Source organism: Aulonocara stuartgranti (genome assembly GCF_965226115.1).
Source record: "Aulonocara stuartgranti genome assembly, chromosome: 3".
Lineage (NCBI taxonomy): Eukaryota > Metazoa > Chordata > Actinopteri > Cichliformes > Cichlidae > Aulonocara > Aulonocara stuartgranti.
The window spans coordinates 3668237-3695374 of NC_138941.1; the positions used below are offsets into that span (position 1 = coordinate 3668237).

The 27138-nt window shown below is 42.5% G+C and overlaps 2 protein-coding genes across 2 annotated transcripts; one reads left to right on the forward strand and one right to left on the reverse strand.

The window, feature by feature from the left end:
• Window positions 1-1344: 1344 nt before the first annotated feature.
• LOC309702284 (uncharacterized protein) lies at window positions 1345-22385 on the reverse strand. Its single transcript, XM_082526885.1, has 4 exons — window positions 22275-22385; window positions 7216-7321; window positions 2760-3608; window positions 1345-2434 (listed from the first exon to the last, which is right to left on the reverse strand). The coding sequence occupies exons 2-4, from the start codon at window positions 7231-7233 to the stop codon at window positions 1742-1744; spliced, it is 1560 nt and encodes a 519-aa protein (XP_082383011.1). The 5' UTR covers window positions 7234-7321; window positions 22275-22385; the 3' UTR covers window positions 1345-1741.
• Window positions 17131-19741, forward strand: LOC309702255 (uncharacterized protein; the record flags this gene model as incomplete). The annotated part of the gene is made up of 2 exons (XM_082526817.1): window positions 17131-17538; window positions 17890-19741. The coding sequence occupies exon 2, from the start codon at window positions 17894-17896 to the stop codon at window positions 19739-19741; it is 1848 nt and encodes a 615-aa protein (XP_082382943.1). The 5' UTR covers window positions 17131-17538; window positions 17890-17893.
• Window positions 22386-27138: the final 4753 nt, after the last annotated feature.

The following is a 27138-nucleotide window of genomic DNA, read 5'->3' on the forward strand; positions in this document are numbered from 1 at the left end:
CTAAAAAGTTAAAGTTAACAAAAAGGTGCGGTGTTGCAGAGCTACTTGGAAAGGCTGCCGTCACTCCAGCGCCATCTTGATGATGTCATCTTGATGACTTGCATGCATAACAGTGAGCTTTCCTTGCAGGAGCAGTTTTGTCTTAGTTGTGAGCTTTTCTTGTACCGGACTCTGCGCCCTAATTTTAGTGTCAGACCACACATTCAGAGTATTCCATCAGAACCAACCACGACGCAAGAGGAACACTGATGACGTGCAACCCCATGACCCAATCTGGGGCAGTGATGTACCAGCGGAGTTCAAGTTGTGGACCACCAGACAGAAGGTCCTGCACTCACTGTTCCCATGGGTCGGAACTGGAAAAAACACGTTAAGAATTGAGACTCTTGACTACCGATTTGGACTTTTCCTGAACAGCTCAACAAAGATAAATAAGGCTCAGAATGAGGAAATCGACGCGATCAGAATAGTGGTCATGCAACACAGGGTCGCCCTGGACATGATTCTCGCTGAGAGAGGGGGCCTCTGTGTCTTATTCAACACCACTTGTTGCACCTATATCCCGGACAACGTGCACTCCTTGACCATGACCACCGCCCTAGACAAGTTGCGACAACTGAGTAATGCGCAGCAACAAGACTATGTCACGAACAATGAGGACTGGCTGACCTGGCTGCTGAGTGGCAGCTGGAAGACCCTCGTGATAAAAGGACTCGTACTGATAGGAGTTCTGCTTCTATTATTGTGCTTGTTTTCTACATGTATCCTACCATGCATAAGATCCATGATTGACAAAATGGTACAGGCCACAGTAATTACCTATGTTGGACTGCCACTAGAAGATGAATCGGATGAAGAAGATTTAGTATAGAAACACACACACACATACTGAATGATGCTACAATTGAAAATGTTATAAGCAAGTGATTGTTGGCTGATAATAAAGTATGATTAAGTGAAAAATATTAACATCAGGAGGGGATGTTAAAGAAGAAACGCTTTTATGAGTTTTATGTTGCATTAAAGTATATGTTCATATTTTACTCTTAATAGGAAAAGAACAAAATGTACTACTCGCTCTGTTTATAGAAAGAGGAAGTTCACCCTATGACATTTATACGAACTTAGACACACACACACACATATATGCAAAATTAGAGGAAACTACTATGCTTGTTTCACCCTGCTATAAATAATAAACGACTACTGCAGCTCGGTGTGAGTCCTCTCTGAGCCCTCACCCGTGCAGCACGTTAACCGTCTCCAAGTGTCTCAGTGTTGTTTATTCACCTGTTTGATAACTGTAAATCTCTGACAAGAGTTTATTTATATCATCTTCACGTGAACACATTCAAGAACATCACAGATGAAGAAACATTAAAAACTTCCACACTACATGAAGCAAGAAAAATAGTTTATTCCTTTATGTAGAAAAAACAGAAACATCAAACATCTCCAAGACTCTCTTTGAAAGAACTAAAAACCTTTGTTCTCATGGTCCAATCATGAGTGAACTCCCCGATGAAGCCTTGTGTGCTAAAACATGTCACAGTTTTAAAGGTTAAACATGAGTTTCCAAAACGTTTTGCTGGAGAACAATGAACTATTTGACTGAGTTTCAATCATTTACAGACGAGCAAAACCAGGACAGAGAAAAAAGGACAAAACTGACTCAGTAAAAAACAGAAAAGAAGATCCCATGTAGATCTGTATTATGTAGAAGTTCAGCCCAGCAACCAGTTCAGTTCAACACAAGTTTAAATGATTCTATCTGAACTCTGTGGAGCCTGATCTCAAGCTTTTTGAGTCCGACACAGAAACCAGAGGATCTTTCTGTGTCTTCAGATTCACTGTGATCCAGTGATGGGAGTGATTTCAGCCCTGAGTGATCGCGCTGATGTTTGCACAGAGCAGACAATGAGGTGAATGTTTGGGCACATTGGTAACAGTGAAACAGTTTATTAGTAACGTGGGATCGTTTGTGTGCAGAGTATGAACTGAGATTCCTGAAGCTCTTGTCACACTGGTCACAGCTGTAGTTTCCTTCTATGTGTGTTCGTTCATGAATGTTACGATGACCTGAATGCGAGAAGCTTCTCTCACAGTGTCTGCACTTGTGTGGTTTCTCTCCTGTGTGGACTCGTTTGTGTGATTTAAGGTCCCTTGCAGTGGTGAAGGATGACCCACACTGATCACAGAGGTGCTTTTTAACCCCACTGTGAATCAGTTCATGTCGTTTTAAATCACTTGGTGTGGTGAAGCTTCTCCCACATTCTTTGCAGTATTTCAGTTTGTCTCCAGTGTGTCTACGTTGATGTGTTTTAAGGGCAGCTTGCCAACTGAAAGTTTTTCCACAGAGGTCACAATGAAAGTCTTTCCCACCACCACAGTGATGACAGGGTTGAGAACTGGATCCATCTGTGTCGCTCTGCTTCTAAACAAAGACACAAAGACAGTGTAAGTCAGTCCTTCAACATTTGTATCCTGAACGTCGCCTGAAATAAAGAGCATCTCTGCAGACGTCCAACTACATTTGACTGTTTCAGTTAACACACTCAGTTTACTGGGCTGCAATAACTACAATACTACCACCATAATACTACAGTAATACTAAAATCATAACTGAAAGGAAAATCTGAATAATCACTCAGAGCTGCTTTTCCATGCAGTAGAATTGCTAACATGCTAACACAGTTTAATGAGCAGAGTTGTTCCAAACAGTCAGGCTAAAATGACAAGATAACAATATAAATACATACCTCACAGTAGCTGCACTTGTAGAGTCTCTTTCTGGTGTGGATCTGTTGGTGTCGTCTCAGGTGACGTGGAGATTTAAAAGTCTTCTCACACAGGTCACATTGATAAGGTCTCTCCTCAGTGTGGGTAAACATGTGTCGTTGTAAGTCTGTGTGAGTTATAAACTCTTTGCCACACTGTTCACAGCAGTACACATCATGTCTGTTGTGAATGCGTAGGTGTGTATTTTGGCTCCCTCTCCGGCTGAAAGTTTTTCCACAGATGTCACAGCTGTATGGCTTAATTCCAGAGTGGGTAACTAGATGCCTCTGTAAGTTGCTACTGTGAGTAAAAGCTCTGCCACACTGATCACAGCTGTATGCCTTAATTCCAGAGTGGGTAACTAGATGACTCTGTAAGCTGCTACTGTGAGTAAAAGCTCTGCCACACTGATCACAGCTGTACGCTTTAACTCCACTGTGGATGAGTTGGTGTTCTTTTAGGTGACCCTTCAAGGAAAAAGACTTTCCACACTCGTCACAGCTGTATGCCTTAATTCCAGAGTGGGTAACTAGATGCCTCTGTAAGTGGCTACTGTGAGTAAAAGCTCTGCCACACTGATCACAGCTGTACGCTTTAACTCCACTGTGGATGAGTTTGTGTGTTTTTAGGTAACCCTTCCTGGAAAAAGACTTTCCACACAAGTCACAGCTGAACGGTCTCTCTCCAGTGTGGATGACCTGATGCCGTTTTAGTGAAGCCTTCAGAGTAAACTCCATCCCACACTCGTCACAGGTGTGTTTTTTCTCTCCCTTTCTTCTGTGAGGTTTGTTGGCCTCCTGAGAGCGCTGACTTCTGGCTCCATGTTGGTCCTGCAGTGACAGAGATACAAACAGAGGCAGTGAGTGAAATGCAGTCGTGGAACAAACTCAACCTTCAAACTCCATTAACACTAGTTTTAAACCTGAAGGTGGAGCGTGGCACCAAACACCTTAAAGGTCTCTTATCCCCACCTGCTGGTAGTTCTAACACATTACATCCAACCTGCTGTTAAAGATTGTTCATGACTGTTCAAACACTAAAATCATGCACACACACACACACACACACACACACACACACACACACACATTATTTTATAATTTAGATTATTTTGTTGTTTCCTATTACATATTTCTATAATTTGTATAGATTTATACAGAATTATTCAGTGATAATAAATCCTATGTTTGTTTATTCTAAAGGAACCCCGTTAGCTTCCACAACAGATGTTGCTCGTCTTCCGTCAAATACTCACATAAAATATTACACAATAAAGTGGATTCAAGATATCCACATAATTTCACTCTTACATCCACAGTGAGGTTTCACAATTGTTCAAATATAAGCAATCAATAATAATAATAATAATATCAATAACATTGAGGCACATTACACAAATTTCAAAAACAAATCATGTCTTACAATATTTACAACAACTAAAAGCTCTGTAAATCGGCTTTTAAGTGTTCATTGAAGTTTTGAATAATTCTCTAATTTTTTAAGGCAACTTATTCCACTTAAAAGTTGCTCTAAATGTAACAGTTTTACAAAACGTTACTTTTAACTCGAGCATTTACTAAATTGCAGCTTGTTGAAAACTGTGTAATATGATGATGTATTTCATCTGGATACTGCAGCTGAGCAGAATAAATGTGGTGTGTTTAACAGAATTGCTTTCTTTAGAACTACAAGTAAGCCATAGAATATTTTAGCCTGTACAGGAAGCCAAGAAAGGTTATTATGCATTTTATCAATATTAGTATAGTATGAACATCTTCACACTAATCTGGACGCCTTATTCTGGACTAACTGAAGTCTGTTAAGATCTGTCTCATTAGCTGCTGACCAAATGATTGAACAATACTCCAGATGAGACATTACTAGTGCATTAATGACATCTTTCATAATGAAGAAGTGATACACAAAGAGCATTTCATAGCCATAGCTATGCCTTGTCGGCAGAGTTATGTGACATTAGTGATGTTTGTACTTTCAGCGTTAACTTGGTTTTAAAGCCTTTAAAATATACGCCGTTCAATAGTCGACCTTAATCTGACAGAGAATGTGATGATTTTGTGGATAATTAAAGTCAGTCATATATCCACAAACACAACAAGCTGAAAGTCAGTGATGCTGCTCGGTTTGCAGTCCTGAACATCACGGCACAAGCAGGATCCACTGCACTGTTAATGTTAGCTGTGTTATATTGCTGCCTCTGTTCGGTGGTGTCGAGCCAAACGCACTTTAACGTGTGTTTGAACGAGCTGACGGTTCACTCGTTAAGCTGAAAGAAAGATGCTTTAATCACAGCAGTCACACATGTGTCCACTGCACCATCTGGAACTCTTCTTGTTTACACTCGTAATAACACAAACACTAAATCCTGCTTCTCTGGTGCTGTTGTGTAGCAGTGTGTACACCTGAGACTGTCACCTGTCTGTCTGTCCTGCACTCTCTCTCTGTTTCTTTCTCTCTGATTGTGGAATAAAAGTATGAACATGTGTTTATAAGTTACACTTGTGTTTGAATCCTGCAGCTTATCACACATTTGATTTCCATGTGTGACGACTGCAAGTGTCCAGAGTGAGGACAGACTGAGGGAGCCACTGCTGCACATCATCTGTGAGGCTTTGCAGCCCTGATGATCCACCAGGACAAACTCAGCAGTGTGTGAGGAAGAGGAAGAGCCAGCAGCAGCTGACAGATGGAGAGAATAGACAGACTGTTCCCTGTTTGTGAAGGACTGCTAGGAAAGTTTAACATAACTGTCTGTGCTGAATCAGTCTTATTAGGTAATGTTCAAATAATGTGATCATCCCAGTGTTTTCAGTGTGGGAGAAAGTACTCAGGGCCTTCAAGTTACACACTATGAAAGGCAGCAACAAGTTTAATGTTCAGAAACCTAAAGTCTGTATCAGCAGCAGAATGGAGCTAAAAATAAATGTTTGTTTCAGTTCTATGAAGCTTTGAGTATTTTGGATCAGTAGCTGCTGTGTTTGTTGCATCATATTGCTGTAACTGTTTATATGCTTTATATATTCTGAGCTAAGTTGATCTATAGTGTTACATCATATTCTATAAGGATGTTATGTGTTTGTAGACCTTCTGCCCAGTTTGACCCATTTAGCAGAAGTCAGCCTGTTTAAGGCTCTGATATCTATTCTGTGTGACTTACAGCAGTTATGACATGGTCTGATTTTCTCACCCAATAAAGGAATATTTCATATATCAGTCTACTCTTCATTCTATCAGACACAGTTATCACAGCTCCTACATTTGCTTTTTACACATATATGTAAGCACTGAGCCACATTTAGTACCAACATATTAAATGAACAATATTTGTCTCTTATATATGATACATCTGTATACACACTGTCACAGATACTTGTCTGTGAGTGAAGTGATTAATATAATAACTATAATATTGGCCATATTATATTTACATTACCACAGTGAGATGACTTTAGTCTCATGAACAACATCAGCTAATTGTTATTTACAGCTAATCTTAAACGACTGTTCAGCACAGAAATGAAGCCCAACAATCATGTTTCACAGTCCTGTGGTCTCAGCCTCAGATACTCATCAAATCACACAGAGCTCATGTAGAAACAAATGAACTAAATATGTTCTCCTTCATTTCTGTCAAACAAAGCTGTATGAAACGTTTCCAGCTGTTAGTATCATGGTTGCTAGGCAACCTGGTCAGCGCGACGGAGGCTAGACGTCCCATTTCACGAGCCTACGAGCCCCGCACTTCGGCCTTAGCGGTCTTTGAGTACGCGGCCCTTGAGGACTTTAAAGCTGCAGAACCTGAATCGGGATAGAGCCATGATGATCTCCAGCCTCGTGCTCGCCAACATTCTCACCTGAGTTAAGAAGATGATCACTGAAATGGTCTCAGCAGGTCCTTTGATGACAGCAATGAAATGCAGTGGTAAGGCTTTTTGGGGATTAAGTTCGTTTTCATGGCAAAGAAGGACGATGCAGTTCATCTGATCACTCCTCATAACATTCTGGAGTGCAGGCAAAATGCTATTATAAAAACTTAAGCAGCAACTTCTCCAGGTTCCAATATTTATGCAATTCTCAAACCTTTTGGCCACGACTGTATAACCTCTTCTGAAGTTTAGTGGATATTATACATGGTTATGCTCAGGATGTGTCGGCCAGTTTCCACTGGAAACGCCTTTTGGTTAAACTGTCAGCGAGGAATTTGCATTTGCACTGTTACATTTTTATATAACTTTAATGCACATAAACAACAGCTGCTTGTTTCAGTGAAAATACATTGATGGGTTTTTAATAAAGTTGTGCAGCTGTAAAGTATTTTGTCTGGTGTCAATTCTATCGTCAGCTACATCGTTATGGCAAATATTCAAATGTATATGGTGATAAATATCTTTGGTCATATGGTCCTGCTCTGTCTGTCACCTTCTGTGTTGAGCTCATTGTTTCCTCTGTAGTGGCTGAGCTGAGTCCAAGTAGCTGAAAATGTTCCTCTGCTGCTCCGTCAGACTCTCCTCCTCCTGCTGATCAGCTGGGACACAAAACAGATCTTTGTTAGGCTCCACACTGCACTGAAGAGTCAAAGTGGCTCATATGTTCATCTGACAAGTAAAAGAACACATTTTTGTTTCCCGAGGTGGGCAACTTGTTGGAAACAAACACAAAAGCTTTGAGCACTGATACCTGCCATTGCTGGCATTGAAAGATGCAACGCCAGCAATGTGGATTGTCAAGACTCAAACCAATCATCAAGCAAAGACAACAGGGATCATTTGTTTCTGTTTATTTAGCATTCACAGCATTTGTAGTTGCCTTCTGTGCAGGGGAAGTCCACGCACACTGTGTGGTACCGCCATCCGCAGAAGGTGTACACGCAGCGTCGAGCAACGGTGGAGACGGAATTTCAAGCAGGACAACATTTTGCTGCAACAACAAAACGTGAGACATTTGTTGTTTTATGTTTATTTATTGTTATGAGAGAATCATGATCTCAATTCTAAGCCAAAAAATGGTGATTCTCATTTTATGCAAAATCGTGCAGCCCTAACATTAACACAAAACTATTGTTTCACCAGAGAAACACACATGAAGAGAGAGAGAGAGACAATAACAGCTACCAAACAGTCGTCATAATTCGTCACACAATGAGAAAAGGACAAATCAACAAGTAACAATGACTAATTAATATTAAAATCTGTAACATAATGTATTGTTTGGAGTTTAGTCTGATTGGTTCAGGATGACCTGCCATTATCCAATCACACGTCTGCTTACCTGCATCTTTTCTCTTTTTTCTAACCTGAGCACCTGATGGCTTTGAACTTTTGTTGTCCATCTTCCATTGGTTTGAATTTTGCGCTCCAGTACAAACACAAATCCCCCAACCCGAGGATCAGCACAATTAACCTAACACACCTACACCTTAGTTCACAGATTCACTTTGTCTAAGGTTGATTTCTGGGATTTCACACAACCCAGGATTCAGATCGTGAATCCATGATGGGCTTGGATTTACATCATTATAAATGAAATGTGCTCTACTTGGAAGCAGCCGGCCCCGCCCCTTTTGACGGGTTGTGTGAGACTTTAAATCATCAAACTGTAAATTATAAATTAAATTGTTATTGATCCTTTACCCCGAGTCCTAAAGTGTAGATTTATTTTCTTCCTCTTCTTATATTTATTGTTTGTTTACTTGCACCGCTGTAACTGCAGCCTCGTCGTCTCGTCTCTCTATATGCTGGACTGTCTGTAGCGGAGATGACAATAAAGTTTACTTTGACTTCAGCAGCGCGCAGGCGCACCGAGGGCTCTCGCGCTCACTTTATAGAATTTAGAAAAAACATCGGTGCAGATTATAAGTCTGTATCATAATATCTGTTTGTTGTGTTGTTTTTATTTTGTTTTGCGAGTTGGTTATTAGATGCCGCTCCAGCCAGCCAGAGACTCTTCCCCACCACCACTTCCCCTGCCAGTGGCGGACCCCCTCAGACATCGGTGCGTTGGTGGTTCTTTGTGTCCGGGGATGGGCGTCCAGGTACACACCGGCTCACTCCTTGGCGGCCGCTTATCGGGGCCTGGAGCCTGGGGCTCGCTCGGGCCACTTCGGAGGTGGGGGTGCCCCCGGCCTCTCGGCCTGGGGCTCGGTCACTCAGGCGCAGCTGGCTGCCGGCGGAGCTCACGGGCGCGTCACTGCAACTCCCCCTGGCTTCTGCTCCGCGGCTGCTGAGTGAGCCCTCATCTGGGACTCTCCTCAGCTCTTTCCGGGACAGTGGCGCAGCTGCCCCTCTGTTGGTCTTCCTTGGTCTCTTGTGTTCTGGGGGCCTCTGGATGTCTGGAGTTTTGATCTCCTCCACACCTGCTTCACGCCCTGGAGGACGGGGCTGTGGCCCCCCCACACCCTCTAGCAGATTATTACATGAAGGAACCTTTTAAAAAAACAAAAAACAAGCGCGTCCATGCTCACAGGTGTACACACGGGTGATCACACCCACAAACTACACCCTTTTTGGCTCCTACCTCAAAGCACACTGTGTTCTGTTGATCTTATGTGCTGCACAATAATGTTTAACATTTAGTATTTACTGTCATATTCCCATATATCATTGTGATGTTGTTTATTCTATTACTCTTGTTCTCTTCTGCTTGCTTTCTTTTTTCTTTCTCAGCAGGTGATCCAGGTGATTGATATATGCATTTTTTTTCTCTGCCCGTTCTGTTGGTTTTTGTCTTTTGCCCTTCTCCCCCGTCCCTCTTCTCAGCTGTTTCTCTTTCCCTCTTTCTTTCTCCCCTTCTTTCCCCCAGTCAAGTCTGTCCCGTATTCAGTAAGTGAAAATAAAATAAACAATAAAAGGTGAATCAAATGGACCATTACGGCAAGGCTGGGATGGTCAGTTTGGTAAAGTAAATCCGTTGGGCATCTTTCTTTGCCTTTAGACAACAATTCTGATGGCAAAAGAGCCAAACGGGACAGGCCAAAGAAAAAAAAAAAAAAAAAGAAACAACATGTTCAAAAAGCTCACTCACAAAAGGAGACCCTCTGTCAGAAATGAGGTAAGTGGGTGTACCATGCTTAGCAAAAATGTCAGTGACGAATTTACCAGCTGCTACCTTAGATGTAGCTTCTTTGACAGCACTGGCTTCAACCCATTTAGTCAAATAGTCAACAAACACGATCAAATAAGCATTACCAGTGGGGGTGCGGGGAAGTGGCCCAACAAAATCCACACCCACATACTCCCAGGGTTTCTGGGGGACAATGGGAACCATAAGACCGGCTGCTTTTTTCTGACTTGGCTTGGTGAGTTGGCACACTGAGCATGAAATCACATAGCGTTTCACATCAGCTGCCATTTTGGGCCAGAAAAACCTAAAACGCAGTCTAGCCAATGTCTTAGAAACACCCAAGTGACCTGCTGTGGGGTGGTCATGGTAATAGTCCAGCAAGGTGCCTCTCATGGAAGTAGGGGCAAACGGTTTCAGCTCTTTCAAAGGGTGCAAAGCACATGTGGACTTGGGTTCTCTGTGATACAAAAGAGAGTCATACACAACATACTGTAACAAGGTGGCATTGTCCGAGCTGTTCAGAGAGTCTGCTTCAATGTCTCTGAGGAGTGGACCTGTGACATGATCGTCTAACTGCAGCGGTCTCAATTGTGAACGGTCAGCCAGAATGACGGGGGACAGAGTACGAATGTTCAGGCTGCCCATAATAGCATGATCTGGTAAAAGATCAGTCGGCCCGTCACAGGTCAGAGGCAAAGGGTTGCATGACAGTGCGTCGGGAACTTTGTTCTGTGCACCAGGTTTATGCACTATTGTGAAATCAAAGTCCTGCAAACGAAGTGACCAGCGGGCGAGTCGGCCCGTTGGGTTTTGACGAGACATGAGCCACCTGAGACTGTTGTGGTCAGTGAAGATAGTAACATGAACACCTTCAACATATGGGCGGAAGTGTTCCAGAGCCCATATCACAGCGAGGCACTCCTTCTCTGAAGTGCAGTAGGGGAGTTCAGCTTTGTGAAGGGAGCGACTAGCAAAAGCCACAACGTACTCACGACCCTTGTCATCCTTTTGCATCAACACTGCCCCAAGACCAATGTCACATGCATCGGCGTGAATGGAAAAGGGACGGTTGAAGTCTGGAAATGACAGGATCGGGGCTGATGTGACATGATCCTTCAAAGTGTCCATGGCCCTTCGACAGCTGTCGTCCCAGTGGAAAGCATTGTCCTTTCTGGTGATGGCGTGAAGAGGTTCGGCATGGCGGGCATAATTCTGAATGAAGCGTCGATAATAGCCAGTCAAGCCAAGGAACTGACGGACGTGTTTCACTAAGGTTTGGGTTTTCAAACTCCTTAACCGCCTTTACTTTGTCCGGATCGGGCTTAACACTTGATGATGTGATGCGGTACCCGAGAAAGGTGAATTCATCGAGGCAGAATTGGCACTTTTTGAGCTTCAATGACAAGCCAGCAGCCTGGAGTCTGCCCAGCACCTCCTCAAGATCCACTATGTGCTGTTCAAAGGTAGGTGAGGCGATAACAATGTCATCCAGGTAGACTGCGCACGTTTTGTAAATGAGGCCAGCAAGCACAGAGTTCATGAGTCTCTGAAAAGTTTCAGGTGCGTTGCAGAGCCCAAAGGGCAGCACCCGAAACTGGAAGAGACCGCAAATGATGAAGGCAGTTTTAGGCTTCGAGTCCTCTGCTACAGCAACCTGCCAATAGCCTCGCGCTAAGTCCAATGTCGAGACAAACTTTCCTCTTGCCAGAAAGTCCAAAGACTCATCTACACGAGGCAGGGGATAAGAGTCTTTTCGGGTAACTTAGTTGAGCCCTCGAAAGTCCACACAAAACCTTGGTTCCGTGGCCGCTCTATTTACAATGACTACAGGAGCTGCCCAAGGGCTTGTGGAAGGTTCAATGATGTTGTCCTTCAACATTTGTTGCACTTGTTCTTCAATCACACGTTTCTTAGCAGGTGACGTGCGATAGGGTGGGAGATTGACAGGTGTTGCATTGCCAGTCTCTATGGCGTGCTCAGTGAGAGCCGTTCGACCAAGTTGACCATCAAACAAGGAGCTAAACTTGCTGAGCAGATTTAGTAAAGCATCCTTGTTGTTCTCTGAGAGACTTGCTTCAGACAGTTTGGCTGTTAAGTCTGAGCGAACCAAGTCCAAAGACATCAGTGTTCCAGGTGAATGTGAGTAATCATTTTGAAGGTCCTCTTCATTGTCTGCGAGTGGGCAGGGGATGTCCTCAATGTAGACTGTTCTAGTGGGAATGTGAATAGAAACAGAAGCTTTTGCCATAAAATCCATTCCCAGAATGAAAGGAGAGGACAAATCTGGTATTATGGCAAAACGCTGGTAAAAGTTCTTGTTCATGAATCCAATATTGAGCCAAATAACACCAACAGGGATACAGGGAGCATTATTGGCGAGGTTAAGTGCAGGACCATTCCACTCACTTGTGTTTCTAGGGTAAGAGTCATTTACTTGAATGAGATCTGTTCGTACAGCCGAGAGGGAAGCACCCGTGTCGAGGGTAGCATCCACAGATGAAGCATTGAAGTTCACTTTCGTTCTTAGTGGGGTATTCCAGTGGACTTGTGAAAAATTGTCTTCCAAGTGTCCAAGACTGTGTCCACCCTGTAGTGAATCGGGCGTGTGAGGCTCCGTTAGTAACTGGGGGAAGGTTGGCCTCTGTGAAATGTCCTCCCCCCCCCCGTAGTTTCCCGACTGCCTGTATTGTGGCTGGGATGTGGTGCTGCTTAATTCCACCTTTTCATGGCCAGGGTCAGAGGGGCCAGGTGCTGGCAATGGCTGGACTGGGCCATGCCTAGCGGTGTTCGAGGCTCGTTGTGGCAAATGAGGTTGGGTGTTACAGTTTGGGCAGGTGCGTGTAGTGAACCCTGGCTGAGAGCATTTGAAGCAGTAAGGTTCAGGCTTATAGTTGTCTTTGCTACATAAAGCAGGCTGTGGTCTTTGTGGTCCAAGCACTGAGTGAAGCTCATGAGCGCGTAGCAGCAGGTCCATTACAGAAGTGACATTAGCGCCATACAGGGCAACTCTGTATTTTTCGAGAGCATGTTTACTAATTAGGTCAATTCTGTCTTTTTCAGGTGGGGGGCTCTTCAGTTTGTCAAACTCACTCAACATGTGGGCGACAAAGGTTGGGAGCGGCTCGTCCTGAGCCTGAACACGATCCAAAATTCCTCTCAGGATGCGTTCTTGGTTGTCGGAGGGCAGAAAAACTGTCTTAAACAGTTGACAGAATTGAGCCCATGATGTGATGTGGGAGCTCAGTGCCTTGAACCATTTCCCGGGCTCTTTTGCAAGAAGGTGTGGCAGTTCGTTTAGCAATTGCCCATCAGTTAGGTTCAATGAGGCTTTGTATGTGCCAACTGCATTTAACCAGTCCTCAGGTTGCACTTTTCCGTCCCCAGCATACACAGGAGGCTCCAGCTTTGCGTGATGTAAAGCTGCCGCAATCACTCTGGAAGTGCTACTGAGTTCAAGTGAGTGAGATGGGAGGAAAGGATTTGTAGGTTGAAATGGGTTGCTGGGCAGGAACGGATTGGTACTGTTGGTGGGTTCAGTTTTGTCCATCACATGAACATGAGGTGTCGATGTGGCCATTGGGAAAACAGGAGACTGTGGGACTGCAGGAGGGGGAGAGTTCCCCGTTGTGAGTTGGTCCCACTGCCTTCGTAAACTCTGCTGTATGTTCAGTGAGTCACGTAAACAATCACTAAGCTTATTCACCTCAGTTCTTAACTCCACCACTTGTTGGCTAAGGCTAGGAGTCACATTTTCAACTATCTGGCACATAGGTAACGAGGTAAGTTCCATGTCTGAGTCAGAGTCGTCTGGGCAGTGTGCCATTGCGATTTCAAAAAAATTAAGCCGCTCCAGGGCACAGCGCAGTTATTGATATAGCAGTAAAAGAGTCAGTTAGGTCAGACTAGAAAGACAAAACTGCAAAAATGCGTTCAAGATTAAATTTAGAAAAACCACATATAAAATTTCGCCCAACAACTGAAATTAGACTGGAGTGATCAGAACCATGTTATTACAATAGCATGTCTGCAACACTAGAGCTCAATGGAAGATTAGTTTTAAGTCGTTTCGTTATACTGAGCCGTTATACTCTCTCTTTTTCTTTCTCCCAAGCGGAGCAGCGGCACACCACGGTATCCAGAAATTAGTCGGGTCCCACCTGAGCTGAGGCTGCGGCCATGGCTGGAGAAAACGTCCGAGCGTCCGCAAAACTGGGGGGATCTCCGAGACAGTTCACGTGCTAGAAGAGAAGAATCCTCGGCGGGATGCAAAAATTGTCTGAAGTCCAAGGGGAAAAAGTTCGGGCGCCAGTTGTAACGTGCAGTGGAGATGAAGCCAGCTGCGGAGGTGTGCAGGTGGATAGCGAATGAGCAACAGCTTCTGACTTTCCAAAAAGTACTCATTTATTTACAATATCAAAAATAAAAGTGCTACCTCTACCACACATTACTAAAGAGCACACTAGTCCGCGTACACACGGGAGCATCCATTACAGGAGGAGTGCGAAGAAGAACAAAAAGGGGGTGACACCAGTCGTGAGACAGGAGGCGCCGCCATGTGGTGATACTCTGCATTACAATAGCAACTGTTACAATATAAATATTGTTCTGAGAGGCTTTTTGTTGGTTGAGTCTGAAATTGATTGTATGTACAATTCATATCCTTATAAAAAGGCAGAAATATGGTGTTTTATTAATAAACTTACATTTATGGATATAAAATAGCTAAAAGTATTAACATGCCTCAGAGAAATCACTAATAACACTAAGGGCTGGACGGATTTGATTTGCATTCTTCAAGAAGAGTGTGGTGTCATCAGCTAGCTGGCTGATGATGAGCTCCTTATCAGCTGTGCTGATTCCTTGTATAACAGGTCAAATCTCGGGGTGGAGTCTTAATCATTTTAATTGAGCTATTGCCATTCGTGTACACGGTTTTGATAGCTTTACAGAAAAATGCCAAATTTTTCCAAAGAGTGGAAAATAAATTGATGTTCAATTGTATCAAAAGCCTTTTAAAAATCCAGGAAGAGAATGAAGCTATAGTCAGATACCAAATCAGAGTAATCAAGTAGATCTAAAACCAGTCTCATGTTCTTAGAAAGGTGTCTGTTTCTCATAAAGCCTGATTGTGTCTCATCGATAATTGTGTCCAAGAACTCCTTCATTCTGTTAGCAAGTACTAAAGCCATAATCTCATAGTCATCATTGAGCAGACAGATGGGTCTCCAATTATCAATAAGAAGTAAGTCTTTGTTTGGCTTTGGAATAAGTGTTATGAGACCCTGAGTAAGAGTAGGAGGGAGGATGTTATTCTCTACACTTCCTATGAAAAGCTGCAGTAAGAACGGAGCCAGGAGATTAGAAAATGATTCATAAAACTCTGCAGTTAAACCATCTGTGCCGGGAGATTTGTTGGCCTTAAGTGCAGAAATAGGATTACAAACGTCCTCCACAGTCAGAGGGCCGTCACAGTGACTTCTATCTTCCACAACAATAGTTTTTAGGTTTTTAATATTATTGAGAAACAACGTTGAGACATATATATATATATATATATATATATATATATATATATATATATATATATTCTACTTTTCTAAATGATTGACTATTTCAATGGAGAACCTAAATGACACGGACCCGTGTTTGTTATTACATATCTCTATTTTGAATGTGACAAGTCTATCATTGCCTGTTATTCATAGGTATTAACAGAGTTTTTGGCCTTTTTTTCCTCTATAACAGTTAATTGACTCTTTACAGTGGCCTGCTATGGTTAATAATAACATGTTCAGTCATGAGTGAAATCAAAGCTTTTCTTCACTTTAGCATTTAACATTCCCAACAATATAATGTGATACCTTAATTAACCCTTTAAGACCTACCATAGAACCAAGTCCGCCAGAGCTTATATTATATGTTTACATGCTGTGGAGCCATTTTTGGGAGCATTTCAAGTTGCTATACATCAATACAAACATTATAGCCCAGATTTTAATAATATGTATTCATTAAGTGCATAGTAATTACATAAATTGCAAAAAAGTGCAATAAACTACAAAAAAATTGAAAATCGTTTTTGCTTTTTTTAACATATATTTGTAGTTAGAGAAATTTAAGAGGCTTATCCCTCAAAACTGTAAATACAAAAAAGTTGCACAAAATAGTTTCCCACCACAGGAAATTTATTTTGAGTGTCTTCATAATTTTATTTTTGAAATACACCAATTTTTATACACTGCAAGAAAAACGAAAATAAATATTATAGTGCAAATTTGCAAAAAAGCAGCATATGCATCAAAATAAACTATTTCCAGCAGTGCAATATGAGTCCTAAGCATCCCAGAAACGACACAGAAAGGCATAAAGTCAAAGATAACTTTTAAAAAGACCAGTATATGCCCTGAGGCCCTGATCATAAAAAAAGACTACATTTCCGCGAAAATGACGTTACTTCCGGTTTCGGGCAGGTAATGGCGGAAATGCAAAAGTTCGCGCTGACGTCTATTCCAACGTAGGAAGTGTTATGAACAGCTGATCGGATTGGCAAAGCGTGTTTCTGGAATATTATGTTTTTGTTCCTGCAAGCGCTTTTTATGCAGTTTTTGCAAAGCTTTATGTGGAAGGAAACCGTGACCTAGGACAAGCTGGCATGAGATGTAAGTACAACTCCTCCGGTTTCATATGCAAAAATTTTTTTTTGTGCTAGCTTACGTGGTTGCAGTGCTACTGGGATTTAAAAATAGTTACGCAAAACAGAGCGTGTCCGCTCCGATCGGCTCTAAAGGGTTAAAACACAGCTAATAAAACACAATTTTCTTAATGCAAACATCAGTGACTCAACATTAGCAACCAAAGGGTTCAGTCTACAGCTCACACTCATGTGAAGCTACAGCCTCCCCCTTTAGTCTCTGTCATCCTTCTGCTCCTGCACAAACAAAGCAAGACAAAACCTCCACCCTTCTTCTACAGGCTGGGTGAATTGTTGTGGACATTCACTAATCCTAAAGTCGGCACCGTTTTTGTCTCAGTATCAAGTCAGTTAAACTTTTAGTCGTCAGTCCATCACAGTCCAGTCACATGCATACATCCACACACATTCATACCAGATATTGCTGATAATGGAGTCTCACACGCAGCCTATTCGAGCCTCCATCACCAGCAAGATGACGTCATCATTTTAAAGGAAAACAGTTCCTTGTTTTTGGACTGGATTGACTCGCTGCAATCCTTTTAGGCTCAGGACTTCTCATGTGATCAATGTCACATATAAGTAGGGTTGCAAAATTCCCGGAATTTTCAAAGATGGAATCTTTCCATGGGAATTAACGGGAATTAACGGGAATTTATGGGAATAAACGGGAATTAACGGGAATTTATGGGAATAAAGTGGGAATTTTCAAAATTGAAGGTTGGCTCTTCTTAGGGAACTTAAATATAGTTGAGGAAAGTATATTTTAGCATAATATTGACAAAAACAAACAAATGCAATTCAAATACACTTGAATATCCATGCCATTCCTTAATCACATGTACAGAGCACAAGCTTGCTGCATGGCTATTGAGACCACCTACTGGCACTGTGCATGCCTCCATCACATGTACACATGGACCACACTTTTGAGCCTGAAGGACAAAGAGTATTAAAGGCACACATTTGAGCCTGTGGACTTAACAAGTGAGGTAAGTTTTGATGATATTATGGGAAAATATATTCATTAAATGTTTAAATTGTGAATATCACATAAAATGTATTAATCTGGTAGATAGCAATCTGATAAGATGCTAAATAAAATGCTAGCATCTGTTAGATGCTAAATAAAATGCTAGCATCTGTTAGATGCTAAATAAGCCATAGCTAGTATAACATAAAGAAGATGCTAGCTTCCTCATTTGGTTGTTTTGTTTTGAAGATCATTCCAGTTGTTTAGCTAGCCTTACTATTTATATCTGTTTATTATCATATTGCAATTGTATTATTACGATCTCTTGCATTGCATTAGCATTTTTACAAGCTCTTGTTTTATTTTACAGAAAAATGCCACGTGCGCTATCTGATGTGTGGAGACATTTTACACCAGCTAATGTACAAGGGAAATCTGTATATATGTGTAAGTATTGTGATAAGACGTACGTGAAGAATGCCACAAAAATGCAGCAGCACATTGCAAAGTGCAAAAAAATTCCTCAAGGCCCAACACATGCAGCAGCCAGGAGTTCCACTCAAGGGGAAAATGAATCTGTTTCAGCTGTATCAGAGTCAGATACCCACTCATCAGCTCCTGGTCCCTCTGGCATCAGAGGATTCTTTGATTTTATGGATGACACTAGCCAGAAAAACGCAGATGAGTGTTTCGCTCGTGCAATCTATGCAACTGGCTCACCCCTGATGCTGACATCCAATGTGTACTGGAAGAGATTTTTGAATGTTCTCCGACCAGCATACATTCCCCCAACCAGACATGCATTGTCTACTCATCTACTGGATGAAGAGTTCAGTCGAGTTCAAGCCAAGGTGAAACAGACCATTGACCAAGCTGACTGTATTTCAGTCATCTCTGATGGATGGTCCAATATCAGGGGACAAGGAATTATTAACTACATAATCACCACTCCTCAGCCTGTGTTCTACAAGAGTGTAGACACAAAGGAAAACAGACACACAGGCCAATACATTGCAGATGAGCTAAAAGTGATCATCAATGACCTTGGACCAGATAAGGTTTTTGCACTGGTCACTGACAATGCAGCCAACATGAAGGTTGCCTGGGCACATGTGGAGGAGACCTACCCTCATATAACTACTATTGGCTGTGCAGCCCATACACTAAACCTTCTCCTAAAAGACATAATGGCACTAAAAACAATGGACACTCTGAATAAGAGAGTGAAGCAAGTTCTGAAATATGTTAAAGGCAAACAAGTAACTTCCACTACATTTCTGTCAAAGCAAAAGGAAAAGAACAAGAGTACTACACTGAAGCTTCCCAGCATAACGCGATGGGGTGGTGTTGTTATCATGTTTGACAGCCTTCTGGAGGGAAAGGAGTCTCTGCAAGAGATGGCCATATCCCAGTCTGTAGGCATCGACAGTGACATCAAGAAGGTCATCTTGGATGATGTGTTCTGGGAAAGAGTATCTAGCAGTCAGAAAATCCTCAAACCTATTGCAGCAGCAATAGCAAAGATAGAGGGGGATGGTGCCATCTTGTCAGATGTCCAGTGCCTTTTTGCAGAACTCAAAGAAGAAATCCAGACAATTCTGCCCACTTCCCTACTACTGAAAGCAGAGGAAACGGCTGTGGTCAAGTCATTGGAACAGCGGAGGGAGTTCTGCATGAAGCCAGTGCATGCAGCAGCATACATGCTGGACCCCAAATATGACAAGGGCATACTTTCCGGGGAAGAGATCAACGGTGCCTATGCGGTCATTACAGCCATGTCTGACCACCTGGGTCTCGATAAAGGCAAAGTTCTAGGCAGTTTGGCAAAGTATCGAACAAAGCAAGGCCTTTGGAAAGGGGATGGAATATGGCAGTCATGCCAGCACATATCTGCAGCCACCTGGTGGAAGGGACTATGTGAATCTGAGGCCCTTGCACCTGTAGCCTCCATCCTCCTCCAAATCCCACCATCATCAGCCGCCTCCGAGCGCAACTGGTCACTGTTTGGGAACACCCACACAAAGGTTCGCAACAGGCTCACAAATGTGAGAGTGGAAAAGCTGGTCGGCATTCGGGCAAACCTACGGCTCTTTGAGCCTGACACAGAGCCATCCTCAACAAAGCTGGAAAGTGACACTGAAGAGGAAGACTCAGAGTTGGATGCTGAGGAAGTGGACATGTTGTTGGATGATGATGAGGTCCAGGAAGAGTCTATTGACTGAGCAAAAATGTGAAAAGAGGATTGCTTGAAGGAAGATTTGAATGTTTAATGGGACGTTTTGGAGGATAAGTGGCATTTTTCATTTAACCTTTTGAATGGGACTTTGTGGAGATTTTTGGACAGGGGGCATTTTTGAATGAGCGGGGTTAGGGGATGGTAATATTGAACTCAACATTTCTGTTTTTATTCATCCATGAAACAAGTTATTGAAACGTGTTCTATTCTACTGTACTTACAAATAAATCTGTTTAAATATCTGTTGAAAACATTTTGCATGGAGGTTTTCTTATGATTTCTGTTTATATTTATGCTTGGAAATAATATATTCCCAGTTAGTTCTCCTAAATTCCCATTAATTTCCATAATTCCCATTATTTCCATGGACAGTTTCCAATATGGAATATTTCCAAAATTCCCAAGCTTAACTTACCATGGAAATTTACCGGAAACTTTTCGGAAATTTACCGGAAATTTTCCGCCCCTTTGCAACCCTACATATAAGTGAATTTTTCCCAAGCCCATTATAATCATGGAGAAAAACACTTTGCCACTGTTTCCAGTAAGAATATTTTATAGCGCTTTAAAGTTCAACCTCTCAGGTCTGGATTAAAGAGCTGATTTGTTAAATCGGGAACTCACAAAATACCAAAATATCACCACCGGTGGATCACACCTCTCAGATGTTCTTATCTCAGTGCACTGTAACAAAAGCACAAACAAACGCAACCAATAAAATACTAATAAAGTAACAAATACTGGGGCCCATTGCAAACATGTCCAAGCATAAAACCATCTTTCTCTCTCTTAGAGAAAGAAAACAATCCAAACCTCACTGATAAAATCAACCTAGTGTCAAGCAAAACCCAAAAATCAACCAAAACTTCACCAGAAAGTTTTCCTCCCTCCCGGGACAATATTGTGCAGGAATACAGGCACCGTAACTCCTTTTGCACTGACAAAAAACATGTTGGATTTACTTGATTCAATAGTGGACACTGGTTGCACACAAAGGTTTTGCTTTGGCAGAAACTTAAACAACTGAGTTAAATCAACACAACCTTTTCATATTCAGTAAAGCTGCATGCTGTGTTCATAAAACACGATTGAAACATGTTCAGATGGAGTAAGTTGAGCTCCTGGAACATTTTAATCCTTCAATTGAAATTGAATGGGTCTACAACAACTACCATCCTCCTATCTCTATCCTGGTTGCAGCAGGGCTGGGAAATAACCCTGAAGTGATAGGTTACCAGGCAGGGTACACCCTGGACAGCTCACCAGTCTATCAGATAGAAACACACAGCCGTTTACATTCATGGATAATTTAGCCCAGGACCTTCTTACTGTGGAGCAACAGCACTAACCAGCATGCCAACAATGGAGGAAATACAGGAAAGCTATGATTTCCTGTATTTGAGGCAGAATTATTTTGTTCTTGCCCTTGACAGGTTAATCCACAATAAATAGCAACAGCATGCATGTGGTGTGTGTGTCGTTGTCTGCCTCTTATAACTCCAGTGATTTTCCTGTAGTTTGAAATCTTATGCGGTGTTGACACAATAATTTGTTGTAAACCAGGAAATTCCCAACTGTGGTAGAAAGCACAGCTTAGCCTTAGCAAATGTTCAAAGAAAAGTCGTCACTTCCTGATTTCTGCTTCACTGATAAATATTGTCACACTGGGGTTTTTGCAAATGATATCAGTGAGCACTGTGTGGCAGCTGGAGTCAGACAACTGAAGCTCCCACAATCAAGACCACAAACAGCTTTCAAAGGAGATTTGAAGCTTTTCTGGCAGCAAGCTTCATGATTTATGGGACTGGAACTGGAACAGAAACTACCTGATCACCAATGGTGAGCTGGCATGGAATTATTTTTATGACATTTTATCAAAGTTATAAATAAGCATGCCCATTAACACATAGTGAGTGAGCATGTTGTCTTCCCACGCAGTGAACAGCGGATGCTAATGTTTTTGTCACTTTTTACAGAGTCAAACTCAAAGTAAGGTCAGTGCTTCCACGCTTTAAACGCTGCACGCTCACACTCTCTCCACACTCGATAGATTATCCATTGTTCATCTGCACACAGCTGCGGTTTTAGTAACGCAGTAACGCAGCGTGCTTACGGGAAAGTAACAGTAATCTAATTACCTTTTTTGCAATAGTAATCCCTCACTTTACTCGTTTCTTGAAAAAAGTAATCGGATTACTGCCCATCTCTGGTTGGAGCTGTGCACTTGTGGGTTCCACCTTGTGTACACGTTTATCTTTGCTGTGTGTACTTGTACCTCTGAGTGGAAGCTGAACTCTTGAGTTCGAGTATCGAAGCATCAGCTGTGACGTTAAAGTCCAAACAGCTCGTTCATTTGACGTGCAAATGAACGAAGGTAACGCCGTTTTCATGTGGATGTGTCACTGAGACACTTTCCACATCCACAGCTCACAAAATGGGAAAACTATAGAAGTATAACAATGAAGAAGTTACTATGTTACGGGTCCCAAGGATGAAGACCTCGATGACAAATATGTTACCTGTAAAAGCAGGTGAAGAGCAGAGTAAGGAAGACACGATGCGTCTCTGCTTTCCTCCAGAACGTGTCTGAGTCTGATTTATTTCACACAAATAAATGCTATAAAACACTAAACATGAGCTTTCAATATACTGTTCAGCTGGTTCCTCATTCACATCTATTACATTTACTTATTTCACAACATCAGTGAAATATACTCTTTTTAACTGGTTCAGTTTCTCAAGTTCACACTTCTTTCCATAACAGCTACATCCTTTTATCATATCAATAAACACATCACATTGTCTTCTGCAGTGTCTTACTGGCTAAACAGTTCTATTCAATAACAGCATTGGTAAATACATTACATTTGTTCCCTCCAGTAATTTACTGGCAAAATCACTATTTAGTGCATCATGAAACACAGCTTGTTTAATCAACCCATGAATGCCTCTGTTAGCTACACAGAGTTGCTCAGAGTGCTTGTGTTACACTAGCTAATCTACTCAGTCACTTTAACAGAACTATTAACATTCACATCTCACAGAACTGATTTGATTGGAGCATTACAACACGTTTGCACAGAGCATAGGAGCGCACTGACTCTGCTTCACGAGCGCTCCACCTAACGAGCGGGCTCGCGGTGCGGTCGCGCGGGACACTCCTCTGGTTTTCTCCCGTGTTTACATATAAATAACTTTGGCGGACCGCCTTAACTCTCCCATTCACATTAACGTGGGTAACCATGGTGACAATAAACAACATTTTCGGTGCGAGCACCGTGTACCGACCTGTAAAAGCAGGTGAAGAGCAGAGTAAGGAAGACACGATGCGTCTCTGCTTTCCTCCAGAACGTGTCTGAGGAAGCAGCGGAAGGTGGGCTCCACTTACTGCTCCCCGAAACCCCGGAGCAAGCACCAAAGTTCCGCCCTCACTGCTTTCTAACATAAAATGAATCCCTGTTACATGGATTTTCTATCCTCTTAAAGAAACTGAAAATAAATACATATAGCAATGAAAAATGTCCCGTTACATGAGTGTTTTACACAAAATAATATTAATGTGGTCATTCCCTCACAGGGGTGCCACAACTACACTGCTGTTTTGACAGAGACACAGTGTGTTTATCTAACTTGGCTGAAGCCAAAGTTCTCCAGACAAATTCAGTCTGTTTCTGCCAAGTGTGAACTCACTGGATGAGCGCCAGATACACAGAATCAAAAAGGGATAAATTACTTTTCTTATGTCATGTTCCCGTCACAAACTGGCTCAAGGAGAGGGGAAGCAGGAGTCCACAGATGAAATGTTCCTATAAATAAAGTGGAATTTATTCAAACTTTACCAAAACTTCAACACATCAAATACAAGCAGTTCAGCAGGGAGTGGATGTGTGTTGCATGTGCCAGGTGGATGCAGAGAGAGGCCAGGGCCACGTTCAAACCTGAACACGCTGCACAGTGTTTTGTTCCATTTGTTAGGGATGAATGAAATGCTTCCTTGAAAGGATGTGTGCAGTCACCAGTGGGCGTGGAAGCATGTGCGCCCTCATTTGGTGGGTGTGCAAGAAAAGTCATCCTGTCACACAGCAATGCCTACATAAATCACACCACTCTGCTTAAAATAATAATGTTTAGTGAAGCAGGTGAAGCAAAGGGCTGCTTTTAATAGGCTGGGAGACCCAGGTGTGCTGCTTTAGCTGCTGAGCCTCTTATGACAGAACAGCGGAGAGTGGTAAGAAGGGAGGAGGGGGTCTGGCTGTGTTTGTGAACGATAGATGGTGTAACTCTGGGCATTTCTCTATCAAAGAGACGCTATGCTGTAAGGACATTGAGCTGCTAGCGGTTAGCATGAGACCGTACTATCTACCACGAGAGTTTACACACGTGATTATGATAGCTGTGTATGTCCCGTCCTCTGCTAACGCTGCAGCAGCCTGTGAGGTCCTGCACACTGTAACCAGCAGACTCCAAACACAGCACCCTCAGGCCCTTTTCCTGATCTCTGGGGACTTTAAAGATGATGTAACCATTTAATTATGGTTACATAATTAATTATGTAATTAATTATGCAAAATGCAAAACGCTCAGCTGTGTCTCCAATCAAAGCTCTGTAACTTCAGAGGTGATGTTCATATGTTGACTAATGGTTTTCTTTCATTTTTGATGTACTGCAGAATATTTGTATAAAATCCAGGCCAGGAAAATCTCCTTCATGTGTTTCTGTGTTTTGTCTTCAGCTACGTTGACACAAAGGCCTCTGCTGTGACGCTCACACCTTTGATAAAGTCTGGAGAGTGTCAGCTTCCTGTTTATAGATACAAAAATATGTAATGTTGTGAACTCTGGCCGCAGCGGCGCAAGAAAAAGGAGAATTACGGGAAGCACTCACAACAGGTAAAATCAAAATAACAAAGTAAAGTAGGATAAAATAAAAACCAACAAAAGAACAACACAATATACTTCCCCGTACTGTTACTGCTAACCTCTGTTAACCTAGTAACTCTTACCTTCTAACTGACAGCTGGTCAATAAAGGAGCTCCATAAACGCTCCATATTCACCTTTACATGGAATATAAAGGGAAAAGAAGAAACACAGTGCTGTGTCAGCGTTAGACATATAGATATATCCTTGCTTTTAATACATTTGAAGGTGGGTGGGAGAGGTGCTTCTCCGCGTAGTCTACGGTCTCTTTGGGATCGGTAAAGCTTTTCCTCACATCACCATGGGTCACTAACAGCTTTGCAGGGTATAGCAGTCTGTACCTGACGCCGGTCATCCCACGTAGTCTTCCTCTCATATTTGCAAATGCGGCTCTGCGTTTCCAACAGAGGGAGGGAAATCTGGGAGGATGTTTATTTTAAAAACCCTTATACATCAGGTTCTTGTTCTCTGCAGCTTTCAGCAGAATTTCCTCACCAATGTGGTAGTAGTGCAATCTCAAGATGATGGGCCGAGGAAGATGACTTTGTTTGGGACGCTGGCGATTCACTCTATGTGCTCGATCGATGAGTGGCTTCTCCTCGAGAGATAGCGCCTCCGCCAACAGGTGTGAACCAACTCAGTCATCTTGGGTCCCTCTGTGCCTTCTGGTATTCCTGCAGTTCTTAAATGATTCCTCCTGGAGCGCCTCAAGAGCTCCACATCTCTCATCTAACTTCTTTACCTCCGCAGACAAACGCTCCACAGTGGCCTGGAGAGTGGCGATGGTGTCAGAGTGGTTCGAGGCACAGTCCTGCAGTTCAGTCAAAGTGTTATCATGCCTGGCCACGTCGCTTTTTATGTCCGAAATTGAGGGCTGGATGCTCTGGTTCAAGGATGATATCTCGCCTCCTATGGTGGTAGAAATCTCTAATATGCAAGTGTCCAGTGCTAGTTAGTTAGTTCTAGTTCTAGTGGTTAGTGGGGCTTTATTTGATGATTCTAGTGTGTGTTACATTGTTGTCATATTGTTGAGTCGCAGAGCTGTACAGTGTTACAGTTTCTGTAGAGTCTGGTATAAGGAACTCAGATCCCTCTGTGAATAATGTTCACTGAAACTGATCTGTAGTTAATGAACTAGTCAGGATTTACACTAGAGAATGTTTCTGCCATTACATGGCCTGTATTTGTAGAGCGCTTTACTCGTCCCTAAGGACCCAAAAGTGCTTTTTTGCCCAAGGACACAACGACCGAGACTGTCCGAGCCGGGGCTCGAACCGGCAACCTTCCGATTACAAGACGAGCTGCCAACTCTTGAGCCACGATCGGCCCACATATTGTTGTCTTTTGTTGCAGACACCAAGTGTTGAGATCCTGTCTCAACCTCCTACATTCTTCCAGCAGGTTACACATTATTTTTTGTCTTTGGAATCAAATATATGTGTCAGTTGGGCCTAGTGCAGGGGTCAGCAACCTTTAACACCCAAAGAGCCTTTTGGACCCGGTTTCCACGCAAAGGGTCAGGGTTCGGGAAAACACTGGGAGCCGCAAATACTTTGTGACATCTAAAATGAAGATAACACTGTGTATATTGTTTTTACCTTTATGCTTTGTGTGAACAACTACAGTGTGTTGCTTATGAAATCCATGAAGTGCTACAGAGAAAATTACATTTGATTTATGTAATGAACACATTTTGAGCTCTTAAAGAAATATAACAAAGGAAAGCTGAACTACAATGATCCATGTAGCAAACACAAACTGTTATATCGCCTTTGGGCTTTTGGAGCCTTGACCTGACTTTTAAAAAAAGCGCGTTCATGCAAACATCGTCGGGTCTGCCGTGATATGTTTACAACGGGACTTCTGCTCCTGAACCTCTGCGCACAGCGTCTGCAGGTCGGGGCTGTACGAAGTCACTTTATCTCTACAGGACTGTAAGCTGTCGTCTGTGAGGCGTGAGCGTGTTTGTTTGAACACAGTTCACGGTGGAGAACAGCTGCTGACATAATGTGGATCCGAAGATCCATAACTGGCCTACCTGGGGCTGAAAGTCTCCATAAATGCAGGCGTTTCGGCGGCTACACCGGCTTCCACGAGTGTGACGCTTATTTTGAGAAAATAATAGAATATAAATGTATTTTTATATTTCAATATCACAATAATCTTCCAATGTAGAACTACAAGTTAAAAAAGAAGTAACATAAATCAAATCCACTTCAGCTAAATACTTCTCATTTATTTCCATCTTACATGCTGTGACTGCAGCCATTCCCACATCTCTGTGAATGGGACTCATGGACATGGATCAGTGGTTGTTGATCAATGGTCCTGAGAATCTGCATAATTAAGATGAAGGAACGGAGCTCCCAGCCCATCGTTCCTGCAGCTGCTTTCAGTCTTTATGCAAATGTCCTGTTTGTAAGACTGAAACCTGCAGCTGAGACTGAAGACGTCACCTGATGAT